Source organism: Phallusia mammillata, chromosome 1 (genome assembly GCF_965637545.1).
Source record: "Phallusia mammillata chromosome 1, kaPhaMamm4.hap1.1, whole genome shotgun sequence".
In the NCBI taxonomy this organism is placed as follows: domain Eukaryota; kingdom Metazoa; phylum Chordata; class Ascidiacea; order Phlebobranchia; family Ascidiidae; genus Phallusia; species Phallusia mammillata.
This window is the reverse complement of record NC_137252.1, coordinates 12,151,230-12,168,130: the sequence shown is the minus strand read 5'-3', so window position 1 is coordinate 12,168,130 and position 16,901 is coordinate 12,151,230. Positions and strand designations below refer to the sequence as shown.

At 36.8% G+C, this 16,901-nt stretch overlaps 1 protein-coding gene across 3 annotated transcripts in view; it reads right to left on the bottom strand.

Moving 5' to 3' along the window:
- Nucleotides 1-16,901, bottom strand: part of LOC145220420 (uncharacterized) — a 28,491-nt gene that overhangs the window by 9,777 nt on the left and 1,813 nt on the right. Inside the window, exons 2-9 of one of the 3 annotated variants that reach the window (XM_080087649.1) lie at nt 16,435-16,602; nt 15,834-15,881; nt 14,534-14,704; nt 4,234-4,370; nt 2,526-2,655; nt 2,273-2,378; nt 1,936-2,108; nt 277-419 (exon numbers count right to left, since the gene is read on the bottom strand). In XM_080087649.1, coding sequence (XP_079943775.1) covers nt 277-419; nt 1,936-2,108; nt 2,273-2,378; nt 2,526-2,655; nt 4,234-4,370; nt 14,534-14,704; nt 15,834-15,881; nt 16,435-16,602 — 1,076 coding nt within the window. Of the gene's footprint in view, nt 1-276; nt 420-1,935; nt 2,109-2,272; nt 2,379-2,525; nt 2,656-4,233; nt 4,371-8,183; nt 8,358-8,788; nt 9,129-14,533; nt 14,705-15,833; nt 15,882-16,434; nt 16,603-16,901 lie in introns of those variants that run through there. The other 2 variants (XM_080087650.1, XM_080087651.1) reach the window with 2 other exon arrangements.

The window sequence follows — 16,901 nt, the reverse complement described above, 5'->3', positions numbered from 1 at the left end:
CCAATAAAGTCAATTATTAAGTTCGGGTTGTTTTTATAATGATGTTTTGTGTCGTATATTACGAATACTTTTCTTTATTCGATTAAAAACATTAAACTTGTGACTAAATGATTAGATTAATGATCTTAGATATTCGAGAAAAACTTAAAACAACAATTTAGGTAACCTTGACTTAAACAAATCTCCTCTGCATGTACTTCGGCAACATTCGTGGTTTTTGACCATTTGGTATTTAAGTCAAAGATGTAAATAAATTGTCACCAGCGGTTTACTCACCTGTTGTATTCTAATGTTTCGGCCATTTTTCTTCCAAATCACCCTAGTAACGGGTGGATCTGCTACTGCAGGGCAATGAAGGGTTAGAGGCATAGAAATCCCACCGAAAACTCTTCGTGGCATGCGAACAACCCGAGCAGCATCTATATAAAAAAACAAATATAAAGTGTAGGCCTACACCTAAACGTGAAGCCAAATATTGGTTTCTGTAACATTTTTGTCATTAATACTTGCTGTTTGTCATTTTAGCTGGAGTCAATTTCCAGCAAAAAAGGTTGTAGCCTACTTATCCAACAGGCTTGTGTTAAACTTTAAAATTATTTCAAGTTTTCGGTTTTCAAAAATGAAAATTAAAAAATAACTCGTACAACGACTTTATGTATCCATAACGTCAGCCAAATACAAGAATGTGGTTGCTGTTTAAGAATAAAGAACATAACGTTTCTTAATTGAACCCTTCTGCGCTTAAAATCCACGTGGTCGCTAAAGAGAAAAGCACGGCGCAACTAATTAAAGTTTATTAAACTCGTCAATTGTCACCCGGCGTGGGCGGATTATCTGCATTCTACCGGGATTTCAGAATTCGCTATAGCTTAAAAGCGGCAGCCACATCGACTTATGGTACAGTAGCTGTTGGCGTAGATACACGATCTTATGTTATCACAACATCATTACGCTTAACGTGTTTGTTTACGAGTTGCCTTCGGTATGACAGGTTTTACCACTGGTATGAGATTTAAATGCAGCCGGGATTACGCAATCAAGTTTTCGTTCCACGTGACCTATTCTACTTTAAAGTTCAACCATTTTTGCAAATCTTGTCCTACGAGGATAACGTACTAACAAAGCACCATTATTAAAATTCAACTAAACTGGTTAATAAATTAATATATTGATAGCTATTTTTTTCAAAACATGCACTTTTCCAAATGACATATTCCAAGCACACATATTCCTTGAGACTTTAATAAAAATCTTTCGCCCTTTGTGTGAAGAAAATCCCGCTATCCCTTTATTATAATTAAACGTTTTATGTTTCCCACAAGGCAGTCGTTTGGGATTTAGATGACGTTTGTTGCAATCAACGCTGATTGTGACGTCATAAGTCGCTTGATTGTAAAATACCGCTCTGCGCCCTCAGAAGCGTATATTGATCGGAAAACGTTATGGATAGGAATTGACTTTTGACTGGAAAGCCGGAAAAGAATCAAGCAAACGCTGTAACCGGTTTGTATCATTGAAATAAAAGTTGGCAAAAGGAAAATTGTTTCAACATGCAAAGTTATGCAGAAGTCTTTCGTTTCAGAAACGTAGTAACATATTAAAATGACTCTGTAGAGGTTGATGGGTTTGTTAGTCATGGGAGTGTTTTATGGGTAACCTTGTTAAAATTAGAATCTGAGAGCTACTCAGAAATAATTTAGTCCCACGTTTCATAGGAAAACGGACACAATAGGCTGGCTCTCGTTTATAGATTGTCAAATTAGTACTCTTGTATCTACACAGAACGAATAAAATTAGTTTACCTGAAACGCTAAGCAAAAAACACCCACGATTAGAATCGGTGATATTTTACCAAATAAAGTCAACATAACGGTGCGTAGACCACAATGGGAATATCGCACTTGCATGACTGAGTTACAAATTTATGTTACTCACATAGCACTGTCAGTGAAGCAGTCACGGAGGGCGCTCGACCGTAACCGTTGCTCGCTTGGCACGTGATCTGACCACGGTCCACTGATTTCAGATTCCATATGACCAAAGTTCCTGATTGTGGGATCTTCTTACGCGGGGAATTCCCGGTGACAAGAACCCCATTGTGAAACCAACTATAGATAAAAATGGTAAAAATTTTACTTTTTGTGATTTTTGTAAGTTTGTAAAAGAGCTAAATTAATTATCTTACTGGATTTAAAAAAGCAGTTGTACCATTAAACACTCTTGCTCAAATTTTTCGTGTTTATTGCATATTAATTGTTGTAGCATAACATACCTGTAAGTAATGTTTGTCGGGTATCCATCTGCTTTGCATTTAAACAAAACATTTTCACCCTCGCGTTCTGTGGCGTCTTGAGGTGATTCAACAAACTGTGGCGGAGCTACAAACCATAACACAAAAATTAATTTTTAAGCTATACTATTTCACAAACAGCTATGGAAGTAATATATTACAGCCGTCTTAACAATAAAAATGTGGATTCAAAAATTTCACCAATATGCAAAGTTTTTAAGCAATTAAATCTTACCGGTCACAAAAACATGAGTGCTTTGTTCAACTGAACCTTCTACACTCCCAGCCCTACAAGTGTATTTGCCAGCGTCGCTCCGTTGCAATGAAGCGATTCGCAAGGTTCCGTCGCTAACTGTTATCCCACTCTACAAAACAAGAAAAGAGTATTTAGCATGTTATAACGTTCTAAAAGTTAGTGGTTCAACATCACAACTTGACTGATGCTTTGATCAAAATATTCAAAAATTGCCATAAAAATGGATAAAGGAATTAAATCTAGGCCACACCAAGATCACGAAATTTGAGCGAGACAGGTGGGCTGATATCTGTAACTTGTTCAAGCTTAATGTGCTTACCTGAAAAAAATGTAAGCCAACGAAATCGCTATAATTCCATTTTAGCAAACTTTTGCTGTGGTCAAGTTGTGGCCACTGATACATCCGTTATTACTTAATTGATAAAATGCAAAAATTCAGTAACCGTTACCGAAATATGAGGGTTTGGTGAAATTCCTGAAACAGTTCAACCTTGTTTTGCCCTTCGGCGAATTTTTAAAGACAAGACTTTTTGGAATTTGCTTTACCGTGACGTACGTAACCTTCCTGCATTGGCTAAACAGGATTATCGCACTTGAAGACAGGATTAAAGCCTAAATTATCAAAGCTTGTAAATTTATATTCTGTGTGGCCAACAGTTTTCTAGGAATTGTATGTCCCGCTCAACATTTAGTGAAAAGTTTAACTCTAAATTGTTGTTGCCACAAAATCAAGTGTGTGGTTTGATTTTGGAATACATCATCCAAAAAACTGTTGTTTTTTGGTAAGTTTACGGTTGTAAGATCTAGCATTTGTCTTCTAGTCCGTAAATGCAAAGAGTGCTGTTTCTGTTACTTTATATCCTATTCGGTTGCAGTTAGGAACTTCGTTATATTTTCAAAATACATTTTTGTATGTTATTCTTTGCGGCCAAAATTAAGACTCTAACATGACGTAATGGTTATGACGTCATAAGAAGGCAAATCCGAGGGCGTGTGACATTCATTACGTGACAGAGATCAGCGAAGGATTAGTATGTGGTGTTGTGTTGTTTGATGGAGTCCATTACGAAAATGTCAAAGCATTAGTAAAAGATCAATACGAGGATATACGCTGGTTCCTAAACGCTGACGCAACTTATTTTAAAAGCTGTAAGAAAAACAGACATTTTAAGGAACCAGCGAGTTGTCACTATATTTTTGACAGATATACAGATTGTACCAATTGACATCTTTGGATGTGCTCCAATTGACATCTTTGGATGTAAATCTAAACGTAAAAACAAAAAAAACGGCAAAAACTACGTTTTCTAAATTCCGCACGTTGTATGGCACCCATTAGACAACACGCATTCCAGGGCAAACGCAGTCACGCGTCAACTTTACGTCATAACTACATCCGCAGAGGAGCAATCTCAAGTGTGAGGTGTCAAGGTCATGTTTATGTTCAAATCAAACCGCATGCCCATTTGCTCACTAGAGCATAACCGATGTCGCAAATATGCCCCAACCGCCATATTTGACTGCACACTCCATGTTTAGATACTAAATGTAAAACCGGCTTTTTATGGATATTTTGAATGTTCTAGAGCTAAAGTGTAAGTATGTACTCGGGTTTCAAACGTGTATTACACATTTCCTGTAAAAATATGCCTATGAAATAGCGCCCTTATGTTTATCACATCTGTACCGAGCTTAATCTTCGTCCGCCCTTGGTCCATGTGATTGTCGGAACGGGGACTCCCCTTGCGTGACATCGAAGCAGGAGCGGTTGGCCCACCCTGGCGCTGTAACGTGCTGGCAGTGGTCTGGTAAAAGTCGGGGGTGCTGCAATAAGAGGAAGAAGCGTTGTGTCAAGGTTTACTACTGTATATCCCAATGCTTTTGCATATGTATTTTTAGTCGTTTACAAAGGTCAAACTGACGATCCTTTAGGTTTGTAAAATCGGACATTGACAGCACATACAAAAGGCAGCGTGTATTTTCAATTAGACTTGTGACTAGACGACTTCTGCATACGGCTTGATGTTTTTCACCTTCCAACCGTTTTTTCTGTAATAATTTCTCCCCCTTTCCAAGGTTGTAAACCTTTCAACGATTGAAAAAGGACCAAAACTAATATTGAGACTTCGTTATGCTATTGACAGCTTTCATTTCGTTTGAGAACTGACCAAACTCCCAATGGAGACGTCAAAGTATTGCTATAGCTCAAACTGTTATTAAACGTCACCGGTTTGTCGATGCTCAAATAAACGAGCGGGTAGATTGAAACGAAGGAAATCTATTTATCGAACGTATTCAGTATAGCTGTTCGTTATTGCATATGTATATGCGGAACGGTTCTGCCCTTCGGTTCGCTGATGTTTTTGTAATTTTGGATAGTAAATGAATTGCAATGTAATAACTTTACAGATGCTTTAATTAAAACTTTATATAAGCCATTCCAAAACCATAAAGACCAAAAATACATTTTCGTCAACTGTGTGTTTGGCAACATTTAATTAAACAAATACACAACATTGGACTTTGCGATTATCTATGTACTTACATTTCCACTGTAAAAAAGCCAAATTAGTAACATAAAAATCGTGACTTTAATAAACATCAAATATATAGCAAATTAGTAGGTAAATTGACAAAATAAAGTCACAAAATGGTAGCAGGCTTCATACAAAGCATTTTTGCCTGATGTACATGTCTAAACGTCCATATTCAAGTCGCCTTTTTACACCACCAACATCGTCTAAACTCAAATCACTAAGCCAAAAGTTAAGAAAAATGTAGCCGCAAAAATACAGAAATGGTCGGAAAAACCACACAACAAACAGTTCCATCTTGCTGAGCACGAGCCCTCAACACTTTGAAACTAAACGAAACTCGTCCATCACCCATCTACCAACCGACTTGAAAGCAGTCCAGTATACATTTGTTAATCTTGTAACGTGCAAAGGGTGGATTATTCCTCGCCAAAAACGTGTTTAGCCAACAAAATCGAAATTTTCCTCAAGAAAAGCTTGTTTGATTTTGTGTTTAAACTTGTTTGAGTATGGTTTAGTTAACTTTAAGTAAGTTGGAAATTGAATAAATACTCAAGAACTCTAGTTTGGAAATCCAATTTAAAGACCAAGTTTTTTTTAGCATTGTGAAATGCATGACCAGTAAGATATAAGATGTCATAAATTTAAATCCAATCCAAAATCTAATCATATCTTTAATAAAAATAATCTTTACCACATTTACTTAAACAACAGGGTTTAATTTCACCTCAAAATCTGTTTTAAACGTTGTACTAAAGCAGTAGCTGCAATAGTTTTAGCGGCATTCATGCAGTTTTTAGCAAGACCACTCCATTAAGCCTAACTATAACATAAAATCCATTTGTAGATGTATGTTGTGATATACATCAAACAATAATTATAAATTGAGATGAGGTGAATGATCATATCCAAATTTGGACAAGAGATTTCGTTGAAGAATCGATTTAGGTTGTGATGTTGTAATCTTTTTAGATGATCAAGATAAACATGAGCTTATCCGCAGACCACGCTTTTAACGTTTCTATGCTACAGTTGTGTTGGACCATCTTGATAAGACTTCAACTTAAAAAATTTGTAGGTACTTTTTTTGTCCGGAGTTGCTCTTATAACCCGTGCCTAAAAACCTAAAAGAATTATAAAGCTTTAATTTTTACGGCAAAACAAAACAAAACCGATAAGGCTGAAAAGTCAACGCGTGGTGTTTAAAAGCATTTAAGAGCCCATGCAAACATGTTTTGATTCAAGTACCTGGCAAATTTGAAAAACAACAAAGTCTAAACCGAGCCCAATGATGTGTAAAAACAGAACATCTGTTTTACATCACAGTTGGCAGTTCGCCGGGTACTTGTTACGTCACAACGTTTTGAACTTGGGCGGGAACGAGATTAGACTGAAACGGCATTTTTCGAAACGGTTGTTTTGCAAAGATTGATAATAAAAACCTAAAACCAGTAAAACTTTTTTGTTTTCGCGATAAACACTAAGGGGTTTAACTTTTTTCCACACTTTTTAAACAAATATGAGATAACCTGGGAAAAAGAGTCGATCGTTTAGATTTTGATTTGCAGAAACGCGCAGCAGTTACCATTTTTTATTCATAAGTCACCTTTGACCTTGATTTGACATTTATTTCTGTGTCACATATTGATTTTTACCGCACTGCTGGTAGCAACCGAGTCAGGTATAAACCGAAATCGAAGATAGAAATGTACCACATACAAGCGAAACACGAAAGTTTAAAACAACCACAAAAAATATTTAATTTATACACAGTTTACTTAGAAGTAGTAGTTTACCCAAAATCGACATTATTTTAGTGACACCAACAAAAAATGTTGGACAAACACATTAAATTCGGATCTGTTTTGTTATTCTTGGGGCACTGCCGCCCATGTGGTTTAAATTTAACAATAAATGTCGCTTCCAATCATTATTTCGTCAAGTAACATTAACATTTTTCCAAGAAAAGAAACACGCAAATAGTAAGGTCTTTGGCAGACAGGTTTAAAAATATTCTCATACCATCACAAGATTATCTCTAACATATAACACATGGCCTTTTTTCAGAATTCAATTAACATTCAGTCCATTATACAATTGCAAAATGCAGCGTATGGAGCCATGTATTGGCCACACATACTGTTTTTGAGGAAATAATCCGGGGCTTACATAGAATTTATCGGTGCCCAGGGAAGCCACAAATCAATTCTGGCTTGACTGCAATCAATTTTAATAAAAACTAATTCGATTAAATGGTGTGCTTAACTCTAGCCCAAGACAAACGCTCGCCAATCATTATTGACGGAGAAACGCGAAAGGTTTATGTCATTAATGCACTAGTTGAGTATGTTACTAGATTACAGGGAATTAAACAAGCTTTGCTTAAGAAATCGTATACTTGTTGTGAAGGCTAAGAGCAGTAAATAATTCCAGACATATTTTATTAAACTGTATTTAATCATTTCTGGCAGTCTTTACAAAATTATACCTTTAGCGAAAACCATATATACTACAAACAGTTATGGTTGAACTTGTGCCCTTATAAGTTATAACGCGAAGACATACACACAGTTACACAAAAGCAAACACACAGTTACACAAACCTAGCAACATTGAACGGACATCAATAGAAACAGACAATGGGAGAATTCGAATTTTAATTAAAGCCCATATATCTAGATTTTCGCTTGCACTGACGTAACAATGCATGTCATTTCGGATAATTTGTTCCAATAAACTTGCAGAGCGCTGCGTCATTAATATTTTATGTCTTGGTTAAACCTGAAACGTACGCGCGGTTTCAAAGTTGAATATAATGCGAGATGGTTTTGCGTGAAAAACACTTTTATACATCTTATACATTTACAGAAAACAGTTTTATACTCAGTTCAAAGCCCCAACAAAATGTTGTTCCATAATGTTTTAGTGACAAAACGTATTATTGCAGCACACATTGCGAACGGTAGTTTTGAAGTGATTTCGCTCTAAAACTGTTCAAACCCTTTAAAATATAAACAAATCGCAACACTCGCATATACAAGGTGGTCTCGCAATCAAATAAACATACGTTTGTTTACTTTTAAAAACACCGGACAGCACTTACCTCCATTCTTAACACCAAGCGCTTGTCTTGTCGCCAACATAAACAACAGCAAAAGGCCAGCAGCAGGCCATCTGCGTTTCCAGCTCCTCTGCCACAGTGTTGCGCCAAACATTACTAGTTTATGTTCCAAACAAAGCCCGTAAAGGCGAGCTATACCATTGCTGTTGCGTTTAACTGCGCAAGGAATATATAATTTATGTTGACTGTTCGCCAGCAGTTCTAAATTGAGTGGGTGTCGACTCGGACTTAAAGTTGACACACAAGTGCAAACTGTTTACGTGCAAGAGTCAAACCCAAACAAATCATTCCAAAACAGATATGCAACACACGCCCAACAAATTTGACCCAGGTTTAAAATATTTTTATTATCTAACGTTTTTATTCGTATTGTTATACAGGACAAGATTTCAGTTCAACTGTTGCTTACATATGCATTAGAATCCCAAAATGTCAAACAAAGTGACAAGAAAATCAGCGTTTCATTAAATATTGCTCCGATTTACACCGGCAATACGTTTCGAAACATGTCAAACCCTGGCGCACCAACGCTAATACTTCCGATTCCGAATAAAGGTGTATCTTAATTTATCCCACTATCTACAAACCTTGCAAATTTGTCTCATCGCAATCGCTCTAGTAACTCAACACAAACATATTTCTTGACAGTCCAGTTTTTGTCAAAGGCAGATCTAATGTATCAAGCCTTTCCGCCCGTCTTATAAGAATCACCGATCTGTTCGCTCAAGGGTTGACGGCTATCAGTCGCTAAAAAGCCTTGATCAGGTCGATTGACTTTTGCTCTTACGTCATTCTCGATTTGCCTTTTACCTTTTTTCTCACGGTGCCACGCAAGCTGCAAAATCGGTATGTTTTTAGACTGAGGTCAAATGAATGCCTTGGTACAAATGTCAGCAAGCACTACTGTGCATGTAAGATGTAACAGACCCGCTTAGAGAAAAACAGCATGTCTAACACCTTAAACCTTACATCGCAGATACAGTAAAAGCTGTAGCCTTTAAAGTTTAAACCAATCTCTTGCAATTTTGAAATCTATTTTAGGTATGAATTATACTCTTTTTTGTACTTCAAAGCCCTCGTTCAACATCCGAAAACTAAAAGCCATTTTGAACTAGGTTTTGACGACTAAATTACATTAAATTTAAAAATCAAACTAACCAATTATTTGCGCAAATATACCGCAAAGGCTCTGTGGTGAAGCGTTACTATTGACAATCAGCTATATCATTTCTCTTCGTTGAACAGCTAGTGAATTGCAAACATACCAAGTGCAGTTTCGAAGGAAACTCGTAAAGGCACATGCAAGGTCTTAAAGAAAGTTAACTACAATGTACGATCGTATACAAATACCCTTAGGCCAGCCGTGAATCTGTGCGGCTTGTGCCAAATGGTCTGGCAGTTGACATGCATTAAAACTCACTGTTACCAAAACTGCATGGCCTTGCCAAACAAATTTTAACCAATATACTGCGCACAAACGACAAATTTTTGAAAACAACTGAATTGGTTCCGATATGTGTGAGATGTGTCGGTTTACAAACCTCAAATTAGACTGTAATTACCGCTAGCTCAAAATGACTAAGAGAGTTACCACCCGCCCTTTCTGCAGGAAATGCAAAGTGTCGGCGCCTCCGGTAAGCGCTCGTTAGTTTTCTCGTGGCTATCCCAAAAGGAGCAGGATACGAATTCCTAGGAGTGTCATACGGGGAAAAAATTCACGGTTAAAAACGTTCAACCGTCAAAGACTGCTATGAAACAAAATACAGACAAAATATTCACACATTTTAATACGAATGTTCGATCGGTGTTCACCTGCACTAACATAAACAAGCTATAGGGGCGTTTGCCTGAGGCAGGTGGTCAAAGTTGTTTACAGCAGATTAAAGCTCTCTAAAATTGTATGTAAATGTAAGGTATACTAAATTTCTTGCTAAAGTCCTAAAACACGAATATTTCATTGTGTTACTATACATTATCTTAACGCTCTTTATGCAACATTTTATCTCTTGTAAAGTTAGTCCAATTTTGAAACGTAAACGCACAAAATTACGCAAACTCTTGTTGGGCCCAAACTGCATGCAAACCATAGTCCGAATACAACATTTGGCAAAAATTAAACAACACTATAAAATGATTTATAACCTTACAACACGAATCGGTATGTTTATGTTTGCGAGTTAATAACGTTTCAAAAGGTGTTGCTTTATCACAGCAAAAGTCGTCTGGCTTCCTAAAATCAACTAAACCCTGTTTAAACTTCAATTAGCCTAAACGCTTCACATACATTGGCTGGGAAACCGCATTCTTAAAACAACAATTCACTCTGGCTTGAACTCAAACAAGTTATCTTTGACCTCTCTATTGGTTGCTACACGAAAGTCACTCAAGCACGTCGAACTCTGACCTTTCAGAAAATAAGTGAAAAATTACTTGACTCCAAAAAACAAAAATAATTAAGGTACATTAAAGGTATAGTTTTGCCGTCAACTAAATCCAACTAACAGTCCAATAAAATATCAGAACAAGTTTACGAAATTTATACAACTTACGTTCAACATAAGCTTCCTTAAATTACTGTGTGTCCTAAAGCAATATAGACTCTCGCAAAAACGCCCTGGCGTCAATAACAAATTTCTGCAACGATGACGTCATGGCCATTAAACAAAGTATCGTCGCATTTAAACTAACAGCGCAGCGATAATACGGAGCTTGGCTTGGCCGCCTATTTATACGCACGCAAAGCATGAATAAATAATGCAACTTGCTGCATTCAGTAAATGCCCAATGGTCCATCCACTGCTGCGCCAGTTAACTTCTGCCAGAGATCGTGGATCGAAGGTAATTTGCTTAAATGGCTCGCATTTCAAGCTATGACACAACCTTTAACTTATTAGTAGATATTTACGACTCCTTCGAGAATAGGAAGCTCGTACGTTTTACCAGTGCCCGTGGCAGGTGCTAAATCGACACAATTACGCGACCGTTGCAATTTATCACGTGATTAATGACCTCGCCAAAGTCGATGTGAAGGCTTTTTCCCAAAAGGCGACATGTGTACTTAGCTTAATTAGCACAGCGAAACCTAGCACAATAGTTGTTATGTGTTCTTCTTAACCGTAGTTACAACTGTCAAAAATAAATTTTCATGCGGTACGAATTTTATGTTCAAGACTTTTGCGAATTTAACGAAAAACTGCAATTCAAAAATTTAAGTCAAAATCGAATTGACTTAAATTGAAAGTTCTTAAAGGGTAAATCAATTACACAAAAAAGATCATCTCATGTTTATTCAAAGTATTACAGCTTCGTGCCAGCCAATTTAAGGATTACATTTTTTAATTAGCAACCTTTTAAAAACGTTTTTCAGAGTTTCCTCGTTTTACAAAATTGACAAACCAAGTATCCTACAGTATATACCAATTATATTTTACCTTAACGATCTCCCGAAAAACAACTAAACTTATACTTTATCACGTTTCAAATTATAAACTATTTCTAACTTCCATAGAGCGCAAAAACATCCTTACACCTGTACCAAGCAGAGTAACTTCCGCTACAAAAATAGCCTCAACCACGTACAATTCGTGAAATGCGACTTCAAATCGCGCCGGCAGCAGAAATAGCCCACTTTTCACACGTCCCACATCACACAAGAAACAACGAACATCCGCCCCGGCAACGGAGAAAATACGTCGCCTTGTCGAAGCACGAATCTCCGGAATTCCTCACCATTGTCCGACACGCATCACTGCGCACACGTCACCGCTGCATTGACTACTACAATCCGTGCTTCCACGGTTGATTGCACAGCGGACCAGTGAGTGATAGATTTGTTCTATGAAGAGGTTATAAAAAGGCGAGACGTTTTATGAATTCAATTGAGTTATTTCGCGTTTTAATTATTCGATAAATCAGTGGTTCGCAGCTTGTGGTACGCGAGTAAACGCAATTTAAGTCTTGGTCGAGAACGACTGCAATTAACTATGACAAGAGCATTTTAAGTTGTATATATTTTAGGGTAAACTTCTAAATAGGTGGGCAGAAAAACTAACTTGTGTCCTTAAGAAATCTTGAAGTTGGACATGATCGCGGTAAAACGCAAAATTATAATTTGCAAGCCTTTTAAAGTTGTGTGATAAACAGGGTTTAATTGGTGAAAAGCAAAAATTCGTAGCAATTCGGCGCATGAGCAAATAAGGAAATTTTGTCCGAATTCATAAGTATTTGCGATGTATTAATCTGCTGCCGTGCAAGTTCGAATTAGCGTAAATAAATGCGGATATTTGCGGCCTATGCTGCAAAACAAACTATGAGTCATCCTGGGTGGTTTGAGGTCAAATGCGATTCGCCAGTCAACATTACGAAGTAATCTTAGTAGGTTTACTGACATACTAGTATTTACAATGCTAAGTTTTACATTTTTTGTCGACCGAACGATTTTGCACACCACCAACCAACCTGTGGGTGCTTTTTTAGAAAACATTTTTTACGCTAATATAACCCTTAGTTAAGGGTTGTCGCAAACGTATGTTACAGATGAAATGTATTTGTCACCAAATAAATATGTTAGTTGTATAAATCAGTAAATACTAGACAGTGACGTGGTAAGATATCCTTCAGCATGTTCATTGCGATACCTTTCAGGCTATTTACGACCAAAATTAAAAGCAAGGAGACACGTAAAAGTGTTTTAAGCTGATACATAAACCTATAAACATATTTAGTATGTCTATGCTGGTGTGAATCAACGACGACGCACAAATCGATTTTTACCTCAGAGTGACTCTAGCGCACTCTAGTGTTACAGAATTTCATAAAGTGCCAACCGCAGGAAAGGGATATGGAAGCTTCAACAACAGTACGTGTTGCGCACTTCATCTTAGCTTTAAAGAGATTTTTTGTCTGATGGTTTGATTCACACACAGATTAGGCGCTAAAATGAAAAAACTGAAAACACCTCTCTGCTGGCTTTTGCTTTTGATCGGTCCAAGCGTTTTGCAAGGAAGACAAAAAACGTTTTGCTTGCATAACAGTGAATTAGGTATGAAATACAAATCAAAACACCATTGTACACAATATTAACCATTCCAAGAAACCTTGATGGAGTGTAACATAATACCATAAAATTTAGTCACATATGTAGACTAGAGCAGTTACCATTTACATCCCGCAACACGTTGTCAATTCTAGTTTTAACACTACACAGACCATTTTGTGTCAACAAATAACAAATCGGGACCTTACTGTTGTTCTGCTTGATTGCACCCACTTTGGGCACTACAAACGTACGATTATTTCCCCAGCAGTCAAGAGGGCTCCACAATGTAAACAAATCAAATATGTTCCCACTGTCGGTTACAGCGTTTTACCATTATCACGCAATGACTTCAGAACACTTTGAATTGGAATTATAACACTTAATTTCTAAGCACCCACAATTCCGTACTTCCTAAAAGTACATTTATCTTTATCGTTTAATTAATTGAAGGCTTAGAGTTATTAGTCGGGCCGGGTTCGGGCTTAGGATTTTTTTAACAAACTTGATTCGGGCCTGACTTCATATTCTGTTTTCAAATTAAAAAAATAAATCAGCTAGCTAAATAGCTAGTTGCCAACACGCCTTGTGTAGACCAGTGCTCTTTAACCGGTGTGCTCGGTGCACCCTAGGGTGCATCAAAATATGCATGGGGTGCACCAGTCTGAAAAGGTATAAGGGTGAATCACAAACTTTTAATAAACAATTAATATTTGATTTTCAGGATACTAGAAAAAAGATGTAGGTTTCAACTGATGTATAATCCAAGTAAACTTTTTGTCAAAGTTGTATCCCCTTGTCAAGTTTCATAGTGTCTTTGTTATATTTTGGTTATATTAGGATATCGAGTGTTGGCTTTTTCGCCGATGTTTCGTAGAAAATTTGCGAAAATATGCTTGGATTGGTAGAAAATCAAGCATTTTTTAAGAGCTTCGCACGGTTTAATTGACATGATGATATGAATAATGATTTTTCATAACGCTTACTACCTAAGTTTACATTTAAGCAAACAGGGTGCATGAGTTCGTCACAACATCTTTAAGGGTTCACCAAACCAAAAAAGGTTGAAGAGCACTGGTGTAGACCATTGTCTTTTATTGCCTGTTGTGTATGTTTTCTTTATTATAGGCCTGCCAATCAAACGTTTGTGCCTAAACGATTCTGGTACGGGCCAGGCTTCGGCTTATACTTTCTCGAATTTCGGGCCAGCTTGCAACTCTATGACTGCGGTTAAAGCTCCAATATAAGCTTGCGTACAGTATTCTTGGCAATACATGCAGGCGAAACTTTGACTTACTTGTTACAATGAGTTCAACCAAGTTCTCATGTCTTTCGAATCCTTGCTTTGAACCAAGCACGGACTGCAGACATCTGTATGAACCAGCATCATCTAACGTTAGGTTTCTTACCGAAAGAGACGCCGATAAAAAAGTTGAGGATGGTGTCGTCTTTATTAATGACACTCTTCCTAGAAAATACAAATACAATGGGTGCCTTTGAAGTCAAAGTTTTAACTACAAAATTTTAAAGGATATCGGACGTAGTTTGGCTTGATTCATTTAAATTGTAGCATGGCATTCATGAGAACGTTGTGCAATCTTATAGCAGCTAATTGCAGTTTTTTTGGCATTAAACCGCGGTTTATTTTAAGATTAAGCTGGTCTAAAATTTAGTCCATTTAATGGACTGGGATGAAAAATGTTTTGGGCGCGTATTGTTTTGACCGATTACGAAATCGTTTGGTGAATAGAGGGGATGTTAAAAGAAAAATCTTATTTCCTTACGTCAGGCATATATTTAGTCAAAGTTGACATGTCGGCTTTAGAGTTTTAAAATGTGAAAAAAAGACAAGGACATCACAAAACAACATCAAAGCTTTTTTGTCCATATGTTGGCTGTTTGTTTTTTCTTCTTCTACGTTGATACTAATTAAGATTGGTAAAGTATTTTAGCAAATACCTTTTATTTCAGACACAAGGAGTGAAATTTAAAACCCAGCAAGCATTTGTATAGATCAGGTGACACCACTAAAAGTTACATAAAGTGACATCACTTGCCCATTAGAGCTAATCCCTGATAGTCTATGGGGCGGACTCCTATAAATGTTTCTTTCTAGTGAAGTCACAATTAAAAATACATCACGTGTTACCAAATGCCATGAAATATTATACCTAGTCATATGCTGGAAAGCACAGAAAATAAAGCACGTTCACGTAATTTACCTAGGACAAGTTTAAACATAATGCCATGCCTTTAATATTTTACGTCTAAGTACAATTTGGCGCGCGTTGTTTCTTTTTAATAAACATGTGCATTTCACAATAACCTACATTGCCTACATACATTACAAGGAGTGTTTGTCGTGCTTTCAACATATGGGAAATTTCTGTTCTGCTTCCATGCAAATCTCAAACTGTATAATCTTAGTCATATAGTCAAATTAAATTCTAGGTAGTCAACAAATTAAAGGGGGCCTGCTGAAATATTGTTCGCCGTGTCAGTACACAGCTTTCTTGGAGCGTGTTTAGATTATATAAGTGAAAATTGACAGTGACACCCAACTTGTTCGACAACATCGACACTTTACACCTATCCACCTGTTAATTCAGTCGGACGTGCTTTTGATTTGTAGAGCTCAATCCAGCCTTGCAAAAAAACGAAAGATGATAAAGTGGTTATATTTTAGCACTTACCAGAAAGCATGGCAAATATGTCAATTATTAAAAGGCCCTAACTCTGTTTCTAAAATGCTTATTATTTTAGCCGTACTGGGCTGTGTCAATGAATAAATTAACTACATAGATCTAGGTCCGTGCTCTGTATTACATGTGGAGAAATGAATATGTCAATAATGTGACGCTCGTGTGACATTATTCCATTGTAATCTAATATACACCGGCTAATTTGTTCCCATATTAGACACCGCTGTTAATAATTGAATACCCCATATGTCTGTGTAAATATAACACAATTGAGATATAGAGAAAATCAAAATGATTTGCACAACTGGTTTTAACGGCCAGAAAAAAAACAATTTTTTTAACACGGGTTTCCAGAAAACTACACACTTTTTAAACATAGTAATTACAGCTAACTTTGTAAAAGAACTTTGCTTATTTTGGATTTGGACTTTTTGACACCAATTATTATTAAAGCCGAACTGCTCTCGTCATAAGAAAGCCTTGCACACTTTCTTACTTTGAAAATTGGTATCGACATGAGCCGAAAGTCTTCCTACTTTTATGAAAAAGGGCGTAGGCTCGCTAGAGCGAAACCACTCGATCACGTGGGCAGATCCACCGGAAGAACGTTGCCTGGCAACGCATGGTAACACAACACTGCTTCCGGCCCGCGAATGAACAGTTGCTGCGGAAGAAACAAAGTGCTCCTGATTAAAGATATTTGGGTATCTTGCCAGAAAGTAAAAACATGTTTAAAAATACACAAAATAGTCGTTTGAAAAATGGTTTCAAGATTTAAACACTGTTCCATTAACTTGTTATTTTTATAATGAACTAAACTTGTCTTAAAACCTAGTGTATAGCACAACTAGTTAACGTAGACAAAGATAGCTACTTTTTACCAAAAATTTCAATTTAAACATGTAGCTTTGTGTTTGTTTGTTTGTTTGTTGTGCTATAGCTTTATTCAAAAAGACCATGATT